Source organism: Gorilla gorilla, chromosome 16 (genome assembly GCF_029281585.2).
Source record: "Gorilla gorilla gorilla isolate KB3781 chromosome 16, NHGRI_mGorGor1-v2.1_pri, whole genome shotgun sequence".
In the NCBI taxonomy this organism is placed as follows: domain Eukaryota; kingdom Metazoa; phylum Chordata; class Mammalia; order Primates; family Hominidae; genus Gorilla; species Gorilla gorilla.
In genome coordinates this window covers 58,047,132-58,062,914 of record NC_073240.2, presented here as the reverse complement: position 1 = coordinate 58,062,914, position 15,783 = coordinate 58,047,132, and the positions used below count along the sequence as shown (strand labels likewise).

Genomic DNA, 15,783 nt, shown 5'->3' with positions numbered 1-15,783 from the left:
ACACTAACTATAGTCCCCATGTTGTACAACAGATCTCCTGAACTTATTTCTCCTGTCTCACTGAAATTTTGTGCCCTTTGACCAACATCTCCCCAGCTCCCTCACTGCCCCACCTCTCGCCACCCCCAGGCCCACCATTCTACTCTTTGCGTCTATGTATTCAATTTTTCTTTTTTCCCCCAAGACGGAGTTTCGCTCTGTCTCCCAGGCTGGAGTGCAGTGGTGTGATCTTGGCTCACTGCAACCTCCACCTCCTGGGTTCAAGCAATTCTCATGCCTCAGCCTCTTGAGTAGCTGGGATTACAGGTTTGTGCCACCACGCTTGGATAATTTTTGTATTTTTAGTAGAGATGGGGTTTCACCATGCTGGCCAGGCTGGTCTCAAACTCCTGACCTTGTGATCTGCCTGCCTTGGCCTCCTAAAGTGCTGAGATTACAGGCGTGAGCCACCGCGCCTGGCCTCAATTTTTTTTTTTTTTTTTTTACATTCCAGATATAAATGAGATCATGTAGTATTTGCCTGGGCTATTTCACTTAATATAATGTCCTCTGGGCTCATCCATGTTGTTATATATGACAGCATTTCCTTCTCTTTTAAGGCTGAACAGTATTTAATTGTGTAAATGCTTTCTTTATCCATTTATTCACTGACGGACACTTAGGTTGATTCTGTATCTTGGCTATTGTGAATAATGCTGTAATGAACAAACACAGGAGTGCAGATTATTTCCTTAACATACTGATTTTATTTCCTTTGGATATATACCCAGTAGTGGGGTTGCTGGAGCATATGATAGTTCTATTTCTATTTTTCTGAGCACCTCCGTAATGTTTTCTATAATGGCTGTAATAATTTACATTCCCACCAACAGTGCGCAAGGGTACCCTCTTCTCCACTTCCTTGCCAACACCTTAACTTTTGTGCATTTTTTTTTTTTGAGACACAGTTTCACTTTGTCACCCAGGCTGGAGTGCAGTGGTGCAATCACAGCTCACTGCAGCCTCAAACTCCTGGGCTCAAGTGATCTTCCTGCCTCAGCCTCCCAAGTCACTGGGTCTACAGGTGCACGCCACCATACCTGGTTAATTTTTATTTTTTGTGGAGACTCACTTTGTTGCCCAGGATGGTTTCGAACTCCTGGGTTCAAGCGATCCTTCTGCTTAGGCCTCCCAAAGTGTTGGGATTACAGGCATCAGCCACTGTGCCCTGCCATCTTTGATAATAGCCATTCTGCTATGTGTGAGGTAATATCTCATTGAGGTTTTAACTTTCATTTCCCTGATGGTTAATAATGTCGAGCACTTTTTCATATACATGTTGACCATTTGTATGTCTTTTTTTTGAGAAAAGTCTATTCAGGTCCTTTGCCTAGCTTTTAATTGGGTTCTTGGTTTTCTTGCTATTGACTTGTATATTTTGGATATTAACCCCTTATCAGAATGTGTGGCTTGCAAATATTTTTCCAGGTTGTCTCTTCACTGTTGATTGTTTCCTTTGCTGTGAAGCTTTTTAGTTTGATATAATATTATTTGTCTATTTCTGCTTTTGTTGTCTGTGCTTTTGGGGATCATATTAAAAAAACCATTGCCCAGACCAATGTCATGGAGCTTTTATCTTGTTTTCTTTTATTTTCTTTTTTTAAATCTTGTTTTCTTCTAGCAATTTTATAGTTTCAGGTCTTATGTTTAAGTCTTTAATCCACTGTGAATTGATTTTTGTATATGGTATGAGATAAAGGTCTAATTTCATTCTTTTGCATGTAGACAATTTTCCCAACACTATTTATCGAAGAGACTGTCCTTTCCTCATGTGTGTTCTTGATACCATTGTCAAAAATCAATTTTCTGTAAATACACAGACTGACTTCTGGGCACTTTATTCTGTTCCATTGTCTATGTGTCTTCTCTGTTGTCAGTACTGTACTGTTTTGATTACTATAACTTCTTAGTATATTTTGAAGTCAGGTAGTGTGATGCCTCCAGTTTTGTTTTTTGCTCAAGGTTGCTTTGGCTATTTAGGGTCTTTTGTGGTTCTATTCAAATTTCAGGATATTTTCTATTTCTGTGAAAAAAGTCATTGAAATTTTGATATGGGTTGCATTAAGTTTGTAGATCACTTTGGGTAGTATGGACATTTGAACAACATTAATTCTTCTAATTCATGAACATGGTTTATCTTTCCATTTATTGGCATCTTCTTCAATTTATGTTTTATAGTTTTTAGTGTATCAGTTTTTCACCTCTTTGGTTTAATTTATTCCTAAATTAAACCTAAGTATTTAATTTTTTTAACTTTTCTGAATGGGATTGTTTTCTTGATTTTTTTTCAGATAGTTCACTGTTAGTGTATAGAAATGCTATGAATTTTTGTATGTTGAATTTTGTATCCTGCAACTTTACTGAATTCATTTGTTAGTTCTAAGTTTTTTGGTAGAATCAGTAAGGTTTTCTGTATTATAACATTATCTTATCTGCAAACAGGGACAGTTAAACTTCTTCCAGTTTGGCTGTCTTTTCTTTCTCTTGCATAATTGCTCCGGCTAGGATTACTATGTTGAACAGAAGTGGCTAGAGTGGGCATCCTTGTCTTGTTTCTGATCTTAGAGGAAAAGCTTCCAACTTTTCACCAGTGAGTTAGGATGTTAGCTATGGGTTTGTCATAGATGCTTCTTTATTGTGTTAAGGTACATTCCTTCTATACCAAATTTAATAAGATCAAATACATTAAAATATGCTCAAGTTCCACATTAAACAGCAATTTAGTTTTGCTATAACAATTTTGTACGACTTTTGTAATTGTATTTGAAATTAATTTCATTTTGCATTTTTTTTTCTTTTGGCACCGTAATATTTTTTCAGATTGCAAAGACTTGGAAATCTTGCACATGGTGCTCACCAAGCCCAAAGACAAAATGGCTCAGAGACCCTGGGGACCCAGCGTAGTGGAACACTGACCCTCAAGAGTGAGAAACGAGACCCTGGCAGAAGACAGCAGAGATACCACGTGACAGTTTGGGGAAGCGATTGAAGGTCTGCGTCAAAGAGAACAGAAAACCTCTCCAGGTTGTCTTTTGGCAATAACTAAAGAGAGAAAGATAACAAACGTAGGAAAGATATTTCTACTCCCATATACATCCTCCAGTATAGGCACACGTAAGAAAGCCTAGGGCTGAGGGCACTCACAAGGAAACACCTCCAAATGATGAGGACCTTGTGAGCTTCCTAAGCCAGGTGGCCACAAAGACGCGTGGACAATCCACTGACCCAGCAAGCAGGGAGTGTCACTTGTCCTGTGAAGAACACCAGAATACAGTTGGCCTTTCTAATCTGCATGCAGGTCCCATATCCAGATTCAAGCAACCATGGATCAAAAATATTGGGGGAAAAAAAAACTAATGATAAATTAACAAGGGGCCAGGCGCAGTCATCTATAATCCCAGCACTTTAGGAGGCCAAGGTGGGAGGATAGGTTGAGCCCATAAGTTTAAGATCAGCCTGGGCAAATGTGGAGATTCCATCTCTACAAAAAATTAAAAAATTAGCTAGGCATAGGGGTGCACTCTTACGCTCCCAGCTACTCTAAAGGCTGAGGCAGGAGGATTGTTTGAACCAAGGAAGTTGAGGCTGCAGTGAGCCATGTATGTGCCACTGTACTCCAGCTTTGGCAATAATGTACGACCCTGTCTCAAACAACAACAACAAAAAACCATTACAGGCTGGGCATGGTGGCTCATGCCTGTAACCCCAGAACTCTGGGAGGCCAAGGCAGGAGGCTCACTTGAGCCCAGGAGTTTGAGGTTACACTGAGCTAGGATCATACCACTGCACTTCAGCCTGGGTGACAGAGCAAGACCCTGTTTTCACAACAAAACAATGCAATACTGAAAATATCACAGACGAAAAACCAATACAGCATAATAACGATTTACATAGGATTTACATTGTATTCAGTATTATGAGTAACGTTGAGATGATTTAGAGTATGTGGGGGGATGTGTAGATTGTATGCAAATATTGTGCCCTTTTATATAAAGGCCATGAGCATCCAGAGATTTTGCTATCGTTAGAGGATCGTGAAACCAGCCCCCAACAGACACGGAGAAATGACATTACTAAACACAGCAACTTTATGGGCTAGTATCCAGATTACATAAGCCCACACCAGAGCCAAAGATGGAGGAGGAATGGGATTCATTCTTCCAGACAATACGTGTAAGTTTACTTGACTGTGGAATGCCAAGAGAGAAGGAACTGCAATTTTTAGAAGACTCATTGCCCCAGTGAGATCAGCTATTGTCTCAGTGACTTCAGAAGACCCTTTGGTTTTATTTTGCTCTTTTGTAGGAAGAAGATGAGGTGCTGTGGAAGCCATGGGGTGCACCTGAGGTCTCCCTTCAAAGACAACCTGTTGGGAAAGAGTGGTTAGCTGTTGGCTTCCGGCTGCCGCACTTTTGTTGCAGTGTTCAAACTGAGGCCTCAGTCTCCCCATGTAACTCCCAGTCAATAACTGACCAAAACAGGGACACTGATACTTTGCCATTCCTGCCCAACACAAGCCTCCTTCACCGGCAATCTTTGTGCCAGAACACCCTCACTGGGCTGCCTGGGCCTTCTTCAGAACTGCAGGCAGCCTGAGGCTCTCCCTACCTAATCCTCCTTCCTCACTTGCCCTTCTTTTAATGTCAAACCTGCAGCATGGTCTGAAGACCATCCCTGTCTACTTTTGGTTCCTTGCCCTTTTGTTTTTCACAGGTACATCTCCTAATAAATCCTTTACCCTTCTAACTTCCTCTTGGCATCTGCTTCTTAAGAACCCAAACTGATACAGCTGTCCACCCACACAGTGTGCCTGGGTAAAGCCTACTGGCTCACTCTTTTTTTTTTTTTTTTTTTTTTGAGACAGAGTTTTGCTCTTGTTCCCCTGGCTGGAATGCAATCCCGTGACCTCAGCTCACTGAAACCTCCGCCTCCCGGGTTCAAGTGATTCTCCTGCCTCAGCCTCCCAAGTAGCTTGGATTACAGGCACCTGCCACCACGGCTGGCTAATTTTTGTACTTTTAGTAGACACGGGGTTTTACCATGTTGGCCAGGCTGGTCATGAACTCCTGACCTTGTGTGATCCGCTCGCCTTGGCCTCCCAAAGTGCTGAGATTACAGGCGTGAGCCACCATGCCTGGCCAGACTCACTCTTTTGAAATGTGAAGGTCTAAAAAAAAAAAAAAATCCTCTTAAAATGCAGCCATGGGAGGCACTGAAAAGAAATGCAGTGTTTCATTGGATGGCTGCAAAAGAATGTAGACTCATACAAAGATGGGATGACATCTTCTGGGGGTTTATTTTACCATTTACCTCTGACAGGATGGCTGAAGAGGAATCATCCTGGGAGTTGGTTATAATATTATTTATTTAAAAATATTTATCATTTATTAAGTACTTCTTAGGTGACAAGAACGATAAGAGCTTTCCATACATTGTTTCATTCAATACTTACACAATTCTAATGTTATCTCCATTTTTCAGATAGGAAAATGAAGTTAATCAGATGTTGAGCTTAGATTTGAATCGAGGACTATTTAATGCCAAAGCTTAAGATTCTTTAATCTTTAAGTCACACACACACACACACACACACACACACACACACACACACACACACACACACACACGACGTGTGTTTAAATTTTGAGTTTCCAAGGAAAAAGAAAACATGAACTATAGAAAAGAAAAATGAAATAAGACAAATATGGAAGAAAATGAAGACACTGAGTAGAAGCGGCCTAGAAATCTGCAAAGAGAAAGAGAAAGTCAAGGCAGGGAGGTTTTGTAGGGAAAGTTGTAAGTGTCTTGATCTGTTACTAATTATGTGTTCTTAGAGACATACAATCTGAGTCTCAGTTTTCACAGGTATATTAATGAGGTCATTTACTAGATGGTCTCTATATTTTATTTCAGCTCTAAGATTATACATTTTCTTCTTAGAGCTTTTTATTTATCGTTTTGTATAAAATCAACTTAACAAGTTTAATAGTTTTCACTAAATCCCACAAGAAGCAAAATGTTCCGTTAGGCACCCAATGTGAACAGTGGATTTCATAATTCACCAAGAGAAGCAATCTGCCAGCATACCAAGAGGATGTGACAATTGCCATGGGTTTCGCACACACAGGTCCTACAAAAAGTCATTCACTGTCAAAAAAAAGTTTGTCTAGCTTGTTTGAGGTTCTTGCTTGGCATGAAGTCCTCATGGATAATCACTACGCTTTTTTTGTGGTTAAAAACTGGGGTAAAAGCAAATTTTTGATCTTTTAACTTTTAAACAGTAAACAATACCATTACTTAATTATGACACTTTTTTTGTGAGAAAGGGTATGGGGAAATGTGAAAAGTGCTTTGAAGAATAACTTAAAAAGCCTCTTTTGAGTCTTTTTCCATCTTCTTCATTTTTCTCTGTATCTACAAATGAGTAGATTTTCTATAACTACTAATTGCTGTTTGGTCAATCTTTAGGAAAAGGTTAAAAGGCCGCTGCCAGTAGTGAGGGCAAGAGGAGAAAAGCACAAGCTAGAGAAGCTCTAGACCAGATTGCCAACTTAGCTCCACAAGCCTGATTCTGTCCTGAAGGGTTTCCCAGATAATGTCGGTAATGCAGTTAGGAAAAGCAGTGTGAGAGTTTCTGGGACGAATGAGATGGAGAAAATAAAACAAAATACATTATTATTTGAGAAAGAGAAATGTAAAAAACTCACTATTTTACTGTGTTAAAAAAAAGATGGCACATTTATTGCTACATAAATGTTATATACATATTGTGTTTTCTGTTACAGTGACAGAAAAAAATTTGAACTTCTTGCTGCTGGTTGAAAAGGTTTATCAATAATACCTTGAATTTGACACAGGATACAAATCTGCAATAAACCAACAATGGAAACTGGAGAACAAGATGAGAAGCAATTCATCTCCAACAATTAGCTCTTACAATACTCCATAGGTACTACACGGTATGCTAGAATCCTACTATGGTCTTAAAATGCTATTGTAAATTTCTGATATTAATGAAGAGGTTATGGTAAATAACCCTACATTTTTTACTACCTAATATAATAAAATAAAGTAAGAAACTTTTTACTGAAAACTTTTTGATTTCAAAAATCTAGAAAGAGTAATATTTAGAATTCAAGAAATTTTCTTACAAGATTATTGTATAAAAGACTAGCTACAGTGAAAAATAAGCCAAATGTTTTTTTCTTTCTATTTTTTGAAGGAAAGCTTCTGGGCATACTGCAAAGTCTAATATAGCGAAAAAGACAACAAGCTCTGAAGAAAAAAAGGCCAGGCAGTGGCATATGTTCACTCACACATCATAAGCAACAACTTCTGTTTAGCTGATTAACACTGAAATGAAGAACAAGGCCACAGATAGAGTCTGATGTAACTGGAGAATATATGCAAATTAAAGTAACCAAAAAGTCCACTAAGTTCACAAATGACTGACTTGTTAGGAATCATCCTGATTAGAGTACCAGAAGTTCTGTCTTGTTTTTGTTCTTTCAAATTAACAGAAATCTTTAAGCTACATAGTGATTTGGGTCCTTTCCTCTGTGTGCTGATTGCCACTGTTGATATTGGCTATAAGGAATTATTAAGCCAAGATACCTCCTTTAGCATGTTTTTCTCTCCCAGGGTTGTTGTGGTGGAAGACAGGTTTCATGGAAGTTCAAAGTGATTATGTCTTTTAAAACAACTCCTAAGGATTAGAGACAGAGAGTGCCTTAATGAACAGTATTAAGATGGACTGACAAGTACTGGTTTAATGCTAATCTGGCTCATCATTTTGGGACAGGGGCAGATGGTTTGCAGTTGATTAAATCACCCACTCAATTCTTCCCCATTGACCAGCCATCCAAATGACAGAGAAATAAAGGCTAGGATAAGGAAACACGGGTGACCATTGCTCTTGTATTCCATTAGGTAATTAGCCTCAGAGTGGTGTGTTCATTTATCACACTACCTGCCTTGGTGACTACTGGGTTTTGTTATGTTCACCATAATCACAGCCTGAAAAAATCGTCTTTGTATTTTAAATGTATTTTGTGCTTACTTACAGCTAACACTTTACAAGTACTGTATGTAGTACTTACTGCTTGGAAAACAAAGCGATTTCTAAAAAGTAGATTCTTCCCTTGTAATTTACAATTTTGCTATTACAAGCTTTCCTATGAGATCTAGAAGCTTGAAAAGTCTTGGTTATTATTAGAAATAAAGCAATATTTATTTGGGGGAAAACCTAGAGAACAAAATTTCCCCTTTTAAAATGCTAGCTAGGCTATGGTCACAGATGGTCTCTGCTTACCACTGTAAGGTAAATGTGCAAAGCACACAGGGCTGCACGGAGGAGGCTGGACTGTGACCATAAACTGTTCAGATTGAGAGATCAAATATAACACCCACAAAGAGAAAATAAAAATAAATCAAAAAATGAGAGCAAGAGAAATGCTATACCAAGTAATATTTTCCTATTTCATGGAAAACGCTATTCATATGGCAAGAGGATAGGAGAGGGCAACAAAAGACTTTTCCCTTCCTTTTTAAGACACTAATAGGTATGCCGGGAATGCTAAGGGCCAATGGTTGTCACTGCTTTGTTCTCTGCACGTGAACCGCTTTAATGTATGCTGGCATCAGCTGAGTGTAGATCAGCTTTCCACATTAACTTTTTCCCTTTATATGTAGACCTTACAGTTTCATAACAATAAATAAAATTTGTAGTTACAATGCATTTGTCAATTCAGTTTAGGCACAAGGCAACTTCCACGGTGAGTGGAGAGATCGAGACAGTCTCTGATTGTGCAGAAGCGACACACTGCTTGCAACAAAAGATTTGTTGCAAACATCTCATGGGCTGATGTTCTATCTGATGAGCTTCCTATCTTCACTTCTGATGGAAGTGTTGACCAGTTGCTTTGATCGTAGGATTACATTTGAGTTTCTTGGTTCAAGTGTTTTGTTTTTTCTTCTCCCTCCTGTCAGGTTTGTGTCTTCAGATAATCTGAGTTGTCCAAGTCTTTATGAGGAGAGGTCACCTTCTATCTAGCCTACTGATAACTCTGGAACTGTGGCAGGGACAGCCAAGGGAGAGGACAATACCAGTTAGTACATAATTGTTAAAAATAAAACACCTTCCCCCTCCCACCAACAAAAAAAGCTGGTATTCCTCATCTATATCCAGGTCTGCACTAAATTTGTAGTCTGCTAAGTGACTTAATGAACTTTTTCCTTTTAAGGTATACTGAAATGGTTTTACTTGACGTGTATGGTAAGGTTTTTTGTTTGTTTGTTTTCAGACAGTGTCTTGCTCTATCACCCTCGCTGGAGCGCAGTGGCATGATCATGGCTCAATGCAGCCTTCAACTCCTGGGCTCAAGCAATCCTCCCACCTCAGTCTTTGAGTAGCTGAGACTACAGGTGTGCAAAACCACACCCGGCTATATGGTAACATTTTTAAAGGAGATCATGCGATTACAGAATCACAAACTATAGGAGTATAAAACAGCTGCCGCAATGATGCAAACCTTCATTTTAATAACACTCAAGTTGGCAATAACTGAGCTCTGAGGTGCTACTCATTCATTCCTCAGTAGTGAGACAATGGTAAAGCCCTCAATTTGCTGCTGCCTCCACTCAACCACAGTGTTAATAGTTTACATTTATTTCATCTAAACTGAGAGCACCTGAGGTCAGAGGCTACCTTGCATTCATTTTCATATTGGTCCCAGTTCCTGGTCCACAGTAGGTCCTCAACAAATGTTTGCTCAATATTTATTAAGAATATTTTACTCTATTAGTACAAATTCTATACATACTTATGTTCCCAATATAATATATATAGCAGTAACTCTGAAATTTTCTACTTTAAATTTTTAATAAAATAGTTTTAGATAGAATCATAACTTTTACTTCCTTATTAAACAATAACCACAGTATTGTTTAGGAACACAGCAATGCTCTTAGGGATGGAAAACTAAGATATTCAAAGCTACTTGGCCTACATTACAGGATGGCAAATTTTTGTACGTTTATAACCAGTCATTCTGTGGTCATGTCTTAGCCATTTTGATTCTAGTAGCATTTTTCCTGCTGCCCTGTCTCTTGCTACTTTTAATCTGCTATCCAATTTATGAAACCAGGTAACTATCTTTATGAAATTAGCAACCTTAACACATATTCTAAGATGACAAACACTAGCCTATACAATCTATGGAACAAAGTGCATTCACTACACGTCTCATATCTTGATGCCTTTTTAAACTTAAAAGAATTCTTGATCCTTTTTTGATAGGTGGGAATGCCCAAAGTTTAATTTTAACCTAAGTGGGAAAATTTCCCATTATAAAGAGATAAGGGTAGAGCTATGAGAGCTGTATGAAATAGAGAAGTAGTAAAAGCACAGGAAGTAAACAGAAGGAAACGAGAATAAGAAGACAAAGTTGAACGAGTAAGAGAGACTGAGAAGAAAACAAGAGGAAATGGGTAGAACTAACTAGAGCGAGACAAGAAAAATAAGACACAGGCTCCAAGAGAAGTGTTAGGGCAGAATGCCTAGTGCTCTTTTTCACAGCTTGGTGGTTATCTGGGACCTGAGCATAAGTTACCTCTCCCATCACTCTTCTTTGAAATAATCTATCAGTTTAGAAAGTCTCTTTTGCACTGAGAAATAGTGGCATGGTTTTATTTTAAAACTTCAAAGTTAATTTTTTGGCCGGGCTCAGCGGCTCACGCCTGTAACGCCAGCACTTGGGGAAGCCGAGGTGGTCGGATCGCTTGAGGTCAGGAGTTTGAGACCAGGCTGGGCAACCTGGCGAAACGCTGTCTCTACTAAAAATACAAAAAAATTAGCTGGGCATGGTGGTGTATGTCTGTAATCCCAGCTACTCAGGAGGCTGAGGTGGAAGAATTGCTCAAACCCAGGAGGCGGGAGTTGCAGTGAGCCGAGATGATCACACCATTGCACTCCAGCTCAGGCAACAGAGTCAAACTCCATCTCAAAACAAACAAACAAACAACAACAACAACAAAAAAAGAACAACAAAAAACCCCCAGAACAAACAAAAAAACTTCAAAGTTTATTTTTGAAGCAAAAATACTTACTGTTTCATAGTAGTCTATATTTTCTACAGAGTATGAAACAATGATCTAGGTTTTAGAGGATCTGTAAACTAGCTCTTGCCTAAAGTCCCTGACATGTACAATCTGTTACATTGCTGGATACTTTCTGTGGGGGAGGTAGTCTGAGGTTTTCTCCAGTGTGCTAATGTTACAGTTATAACTGACTTACGAAATAACTGCCTTAACTCTTCTTTTCTTTTACCCTAGATGAAATCTTCTTTGTGGTCTGGTTTGACCCTATATGTAGTCTCATTTGACCCTATATATGTAGTGGCGGTAGGAACTAAATCCCTCAGGAAAAGGTGAGTTACTAATATTTGTAGTTTATCTATCAAATAGTCTATCAAATTCCAGACTTTCAGTTCAAAATGAGATAGCCACAAAACTGACCAAATTAAACTGCACTTGATATTTTTTTCTGTTCCACACCCCGCACTCATCTGCCTTTACTTACTACTTTTAATCTGTTGATAAAATTGGGGAAAAAACTACATACTGCTGAAGGCAGATTATAAAAATGAAGTTACCAGCTGGGCGAGGTGGCTCATGCCTGTAATCCTAGCACTTTGGGAGGCTGAGGCAGGCGGATCACCTGAGGTCAGGAGTTCGAGACCAGCCTGGCCAACATGGTGAAACCCCATCTCTACTAAAAATACAAAAATTAGCCGGGCATGGTGGTGCACACCTGTAATCCCAGCTAGTCTACTCGGGAGGCTGAGGCAGGAGAATTGCTGGAACCTAGGAAGCAGAGACTGCAGTTAGCTGAGATCGTGCCACCGCACTCCAGCCTGGGCAACAGAGTGAGACTCCGTCTTGAGGAAAAAAAAAAAAGTCACAAGGAACTGAATTGTGTTTAGTCCATGAAAAGGAAGATATAAAGAACAGTCCTTGAACAAGTAAAATTGCACCAGAGAGAAGGGCATTCTGCCTCTACCATATATAATAACTTCACATTCATTAATAGATTCTAGAGGGTGTTAACTGATGTGCTTGCAAGTGGGGAAGAAGCATCATATCATAAACTTGCATTATTGATCCAAATAGAAGTGATAACTTTTTCATGTATAAAGGCTTCATGACAAAAAGCTAGATAATTAGCAGAAAACTGGTTGATGATATAGTCAGCATTTCTGAATAAAGAAATGAAGAACATGAGTGGTAGCAAGAGCGTTTTCTGATGGTTGAGTCATTGTACTATTTCTTCTTGGATCAGGAAGATACTCATGTAAGAGAGTACACATGATGACTCCGAACAGAAGAACCAAAGTCACAAGATACTGCCACACTTTGAAGAAAATGGCAATTTGCTATAAAATGACACTGGCTCTCTAAGTCTGATAATGTAACAGAAAGACAAACTGTTATATTTCAAATTACATGTGACCTTTACAATGGCCACTGCTCACTAGAGAATTCTGTTCAAAGATTCTAACCCAGTTTAAGATGAATATCTTAAGGTTATTTCCTTGCTGTTTCTTTTCAAACCCGTACTTACCTGGCTGATGTTTACATATGACCCATAGGGTTGGTAGTTTCACTAAGCCCAGGATGGGTTCCTGGCAGTGTGGTTGGCGGCTCTGCCGATACGGCAGAAACTTTTTCTTCTTCCCTTCTCTTAAGGCAGGCTGCTTTGGGGTTAAGGTTCCTCTCTAAAACAGGAGGAAAGAATTTTTATCACTATGGTTCTAAGTTACGAATTAGGTCTCAAGCTGAACAAATTGCTGCTGTTTTGTGTAACTTCATTCCCATACTAAGTACCATCACATAGAAGAAACAATGTGCTCACATAAAACCTCAGCATTGAACTGAGCCTCCAGATTTATACTTCTAAGTGACCATTTTGTGTTATCTTCATTTTTTGCTTATGATTAAGTTTTCTAGGGTTTGATTTGATTTAAATCAAAATGCTACTCTTCACTCAAACATTTTGGCAAATGCTGTTGTTATTAGGCTAACAAGTCTCTTCAATGTCCTGCTAAGACAGGGTACACTGAATTGACATGAATGCTGACATCTTGTACTTAGAGAGAGACATCTGTGCTTTATCTAAAATGTTACCAGTTCAGAAAAGGATAAGTAAGAGATATCCTCAGCTATTCCTCTAAAGCAGTGGTCCCCAACCTTTTTGGCACCAGGGACTAGTTTCGTGGAAGACAATTTTTCCATGAACTGGGTGCGGGGTGCTGGGGGGAAGGGGGCAGGGATGGTTTCAGGATGATTTCAGCACATTACATTTATTGTGCACTGTATTTCTATTATTATTACATTGTACTATAAAATGAAATAATTATACAACTCACCATTAAGTCAGTGGGAGCCCTGAGCCTGTTTTCATGAAACTAGATGGTCCCATCTGGGGGTGATGGGACAGAATGACACATCATCAGGCATTAGATTCTCATAAGGAGCAGGCAACCTAGATCCCAGATCCCTTGCGTATGTAGTTCACAATAGGGTTCATGCTCCTATGAGAATCTAATGCTGCCGCTGATCTGACAGGATGTGGAGATGCAAATGATGGCGACTGTCGGTAGAGATGAAGCTTCGCTGGATTGCTCTCTGCTCACCTCCTGTTGTGCAGCCAGCCCGGTTCCTAACAGGCCACTGGTACTGGTCCGTGGCCCAGGGGTTGGGGACCCCTCTTCTATAGGAAATGTGCCAATTCGAGGGAGAAGGATAGATAGGTGGAGCACATCTTACTTTTCTACTTTGATATATATGTGAAACAAGATGAATGAGTTGGTCTTTCTATTGCTGGAGGTGTTATTAAAAGGGTGGTAAAAACCTCTGCTGCTTCTTATAAAAGATAGCAAACAAGACTGCATGGGATCTGTGACACGGACATTTTCAAAAGAGGTTAAAGAATAAGCTGAGAGGTACAAGGATCGCTTGAGCCCAAGAGTTGTCAAGGCTGCAGTGATCGTGCCACTGCACTCCAGCCTGGATGACAGAGCGAGACCCTGTCTCAAAAAAAGAAAAAAAAAAAAAGAAGAGGGTGCTACTGTGAGAAATAAAGGGAAAGAATATCCATCAGATCAAAAACCCACTGGATCAAAATCTACTTACACACTACTATTCCTGTTGGATTTTTTAAAAAATGAGTTTTAAGCCCAAGATATCCATAGCTTCTGATATAGCTTTTCATTTGATTATAACATATAGTATAGGTTAACAGTTGTTCCACATATTTTTATAAATGGATTAAAAATGCCCTAATGAATATAATATAAAGGGATCATTTGTAATTAGTCTAGAATGAAAATAGTATTTTTTAGAAGTTGTAATATTTTATGTCAGATTTTCTTGAAATGAGGGCATAGCCGATATACCATTAGTACAGCTCCCCTTTTTCCATGTCCCCACCCCACCCCCAACCATTTTTTCAGAGATGGGGTCTCACTGCGTTGCCCAGGCTTGCCTTGAACTCCTGCGCTGAAAGGATCCTCCCACCTCAGCCTGTCAAAAAGCTGGGACTACCAGCAAGTGCCACTGTGCCGGCTTCCCCTTTAAAGTAGGTAAAAGTGTATTTGGATGTATAAATTTCAATACACATTTACAGTTCACATTCAAGTTTTTAAAAAGTAAACAAAAAACTTCATTATGGTAAACTTAGCTGACTCCTATCAGTGATTTATACTAATAAAATTTCATTTTAGAGTTCTAATTTTCTAAGCCCCTGTATTTAGAAAGACATAGAGCCTATGCAACTATAAGGAGGATGAATGAAGGAAGAAAGATACACTCTTAGTTAATTTATTAGGGTAACTAGCAGGAAAAAATAGCATGTTCATCATTATGCAAAAAATATTAAAAGCTGCTTTCTTAATAAGTAGTTGTGCACCTCTAACAAATAAGAGTTCGTCCTTCATCAGTTTGTTTTTTGTAAGAGACTGTGGGCTGGGCGCGGTGGCTCATGCCTATAATCCCAGCACTTTGGGAGGCCGAAACAGGCGGATCACCTGAGGTCAGGAGTTTGAGACTAGCCTGCATGGTGAAACCCGATCTCTACTAAAAATACAAAAAGTGAGCCAGGCGTGGTGGCAGGTGCCTATAATCTCAGCTACTCGGGAGGCTGAGACAGGAGAATCACTTGAACTGGGGAGACGGAGGCTGCAGTGAGCCGAAATCGTGCTATTGCACTCCAGCCTGGGCGACAAGAAGAGCAAAACTCTGTCTCCAAAAAAAAAAAAAAAAGTGAGACTGTGGAGGTTAAAGTCTCATATAATGACCCGAGAGAATGAGAAGATGGCATGGATTAGCATGTAAAACTTAAAGAGGAGAATGTGAGATGTGAAAATTTTCCAACTGAAAAAAGGCTCACATTTCTCTTTATAATGGAAAATTGCTCTTAGCTAACTATGACTCTATCACACCAGGATCTAGGAGACATGATGAGAAATGCTTGGAAGGATCAGCACCAAAAACTCAGTAAATTAGGCAAGATCTTTCAGGTTCCTATAATCAGACAAAGAACACTTCTGGCAGGAAGAACAATACTATGGCAGACTCTAGGAAATGTGAAATAAACACACAGCTTTGATTCAAAAAAGACTAAGGCTACTCTTTCATACCTCTTGGTGTGTGACGCAGACCACGGCAAAGGTGTGTTAAGTAGCCAGA

The 15,783-nt window shown here is 39.4% G+C and overlaps 1 protein-coding gene across 19 annotated transcripts in view; it reads right to left on the bottom strand.

Annotated features, from left to right (window-relative positions):
- Window positions 1-6,748: 6,748 nt before the first annotated feature.
- TCF12 (transcription factor 12) overlaps window positions 6,749-15,783 on the bottom strand; it is a 368,210-nt gene continuing 359,175 nt past the window's right edge. For all 19 annotated transcript variants that reach the window (XM_055364027.2, XM_055364030.2, XM_063699019.1 and 16 more), the window contains 2 exons: window positions 12,659-12,812; window positions 6,749-9,110 (listed from right to left, as the gene is read on the bottom strand). In XM_055364027.2, the coding sequence (XP_055220002.1) occupies window positions 12,670-12,812 (143 nt within the window). In that variant the 3' untranslated portion in view covers window positions 6,749-9,110; window positions 12,659-12,669. The remainder of the gene's footprint in view (window positions 9,111-12,658; window positions 12,813-15,783) is intronic.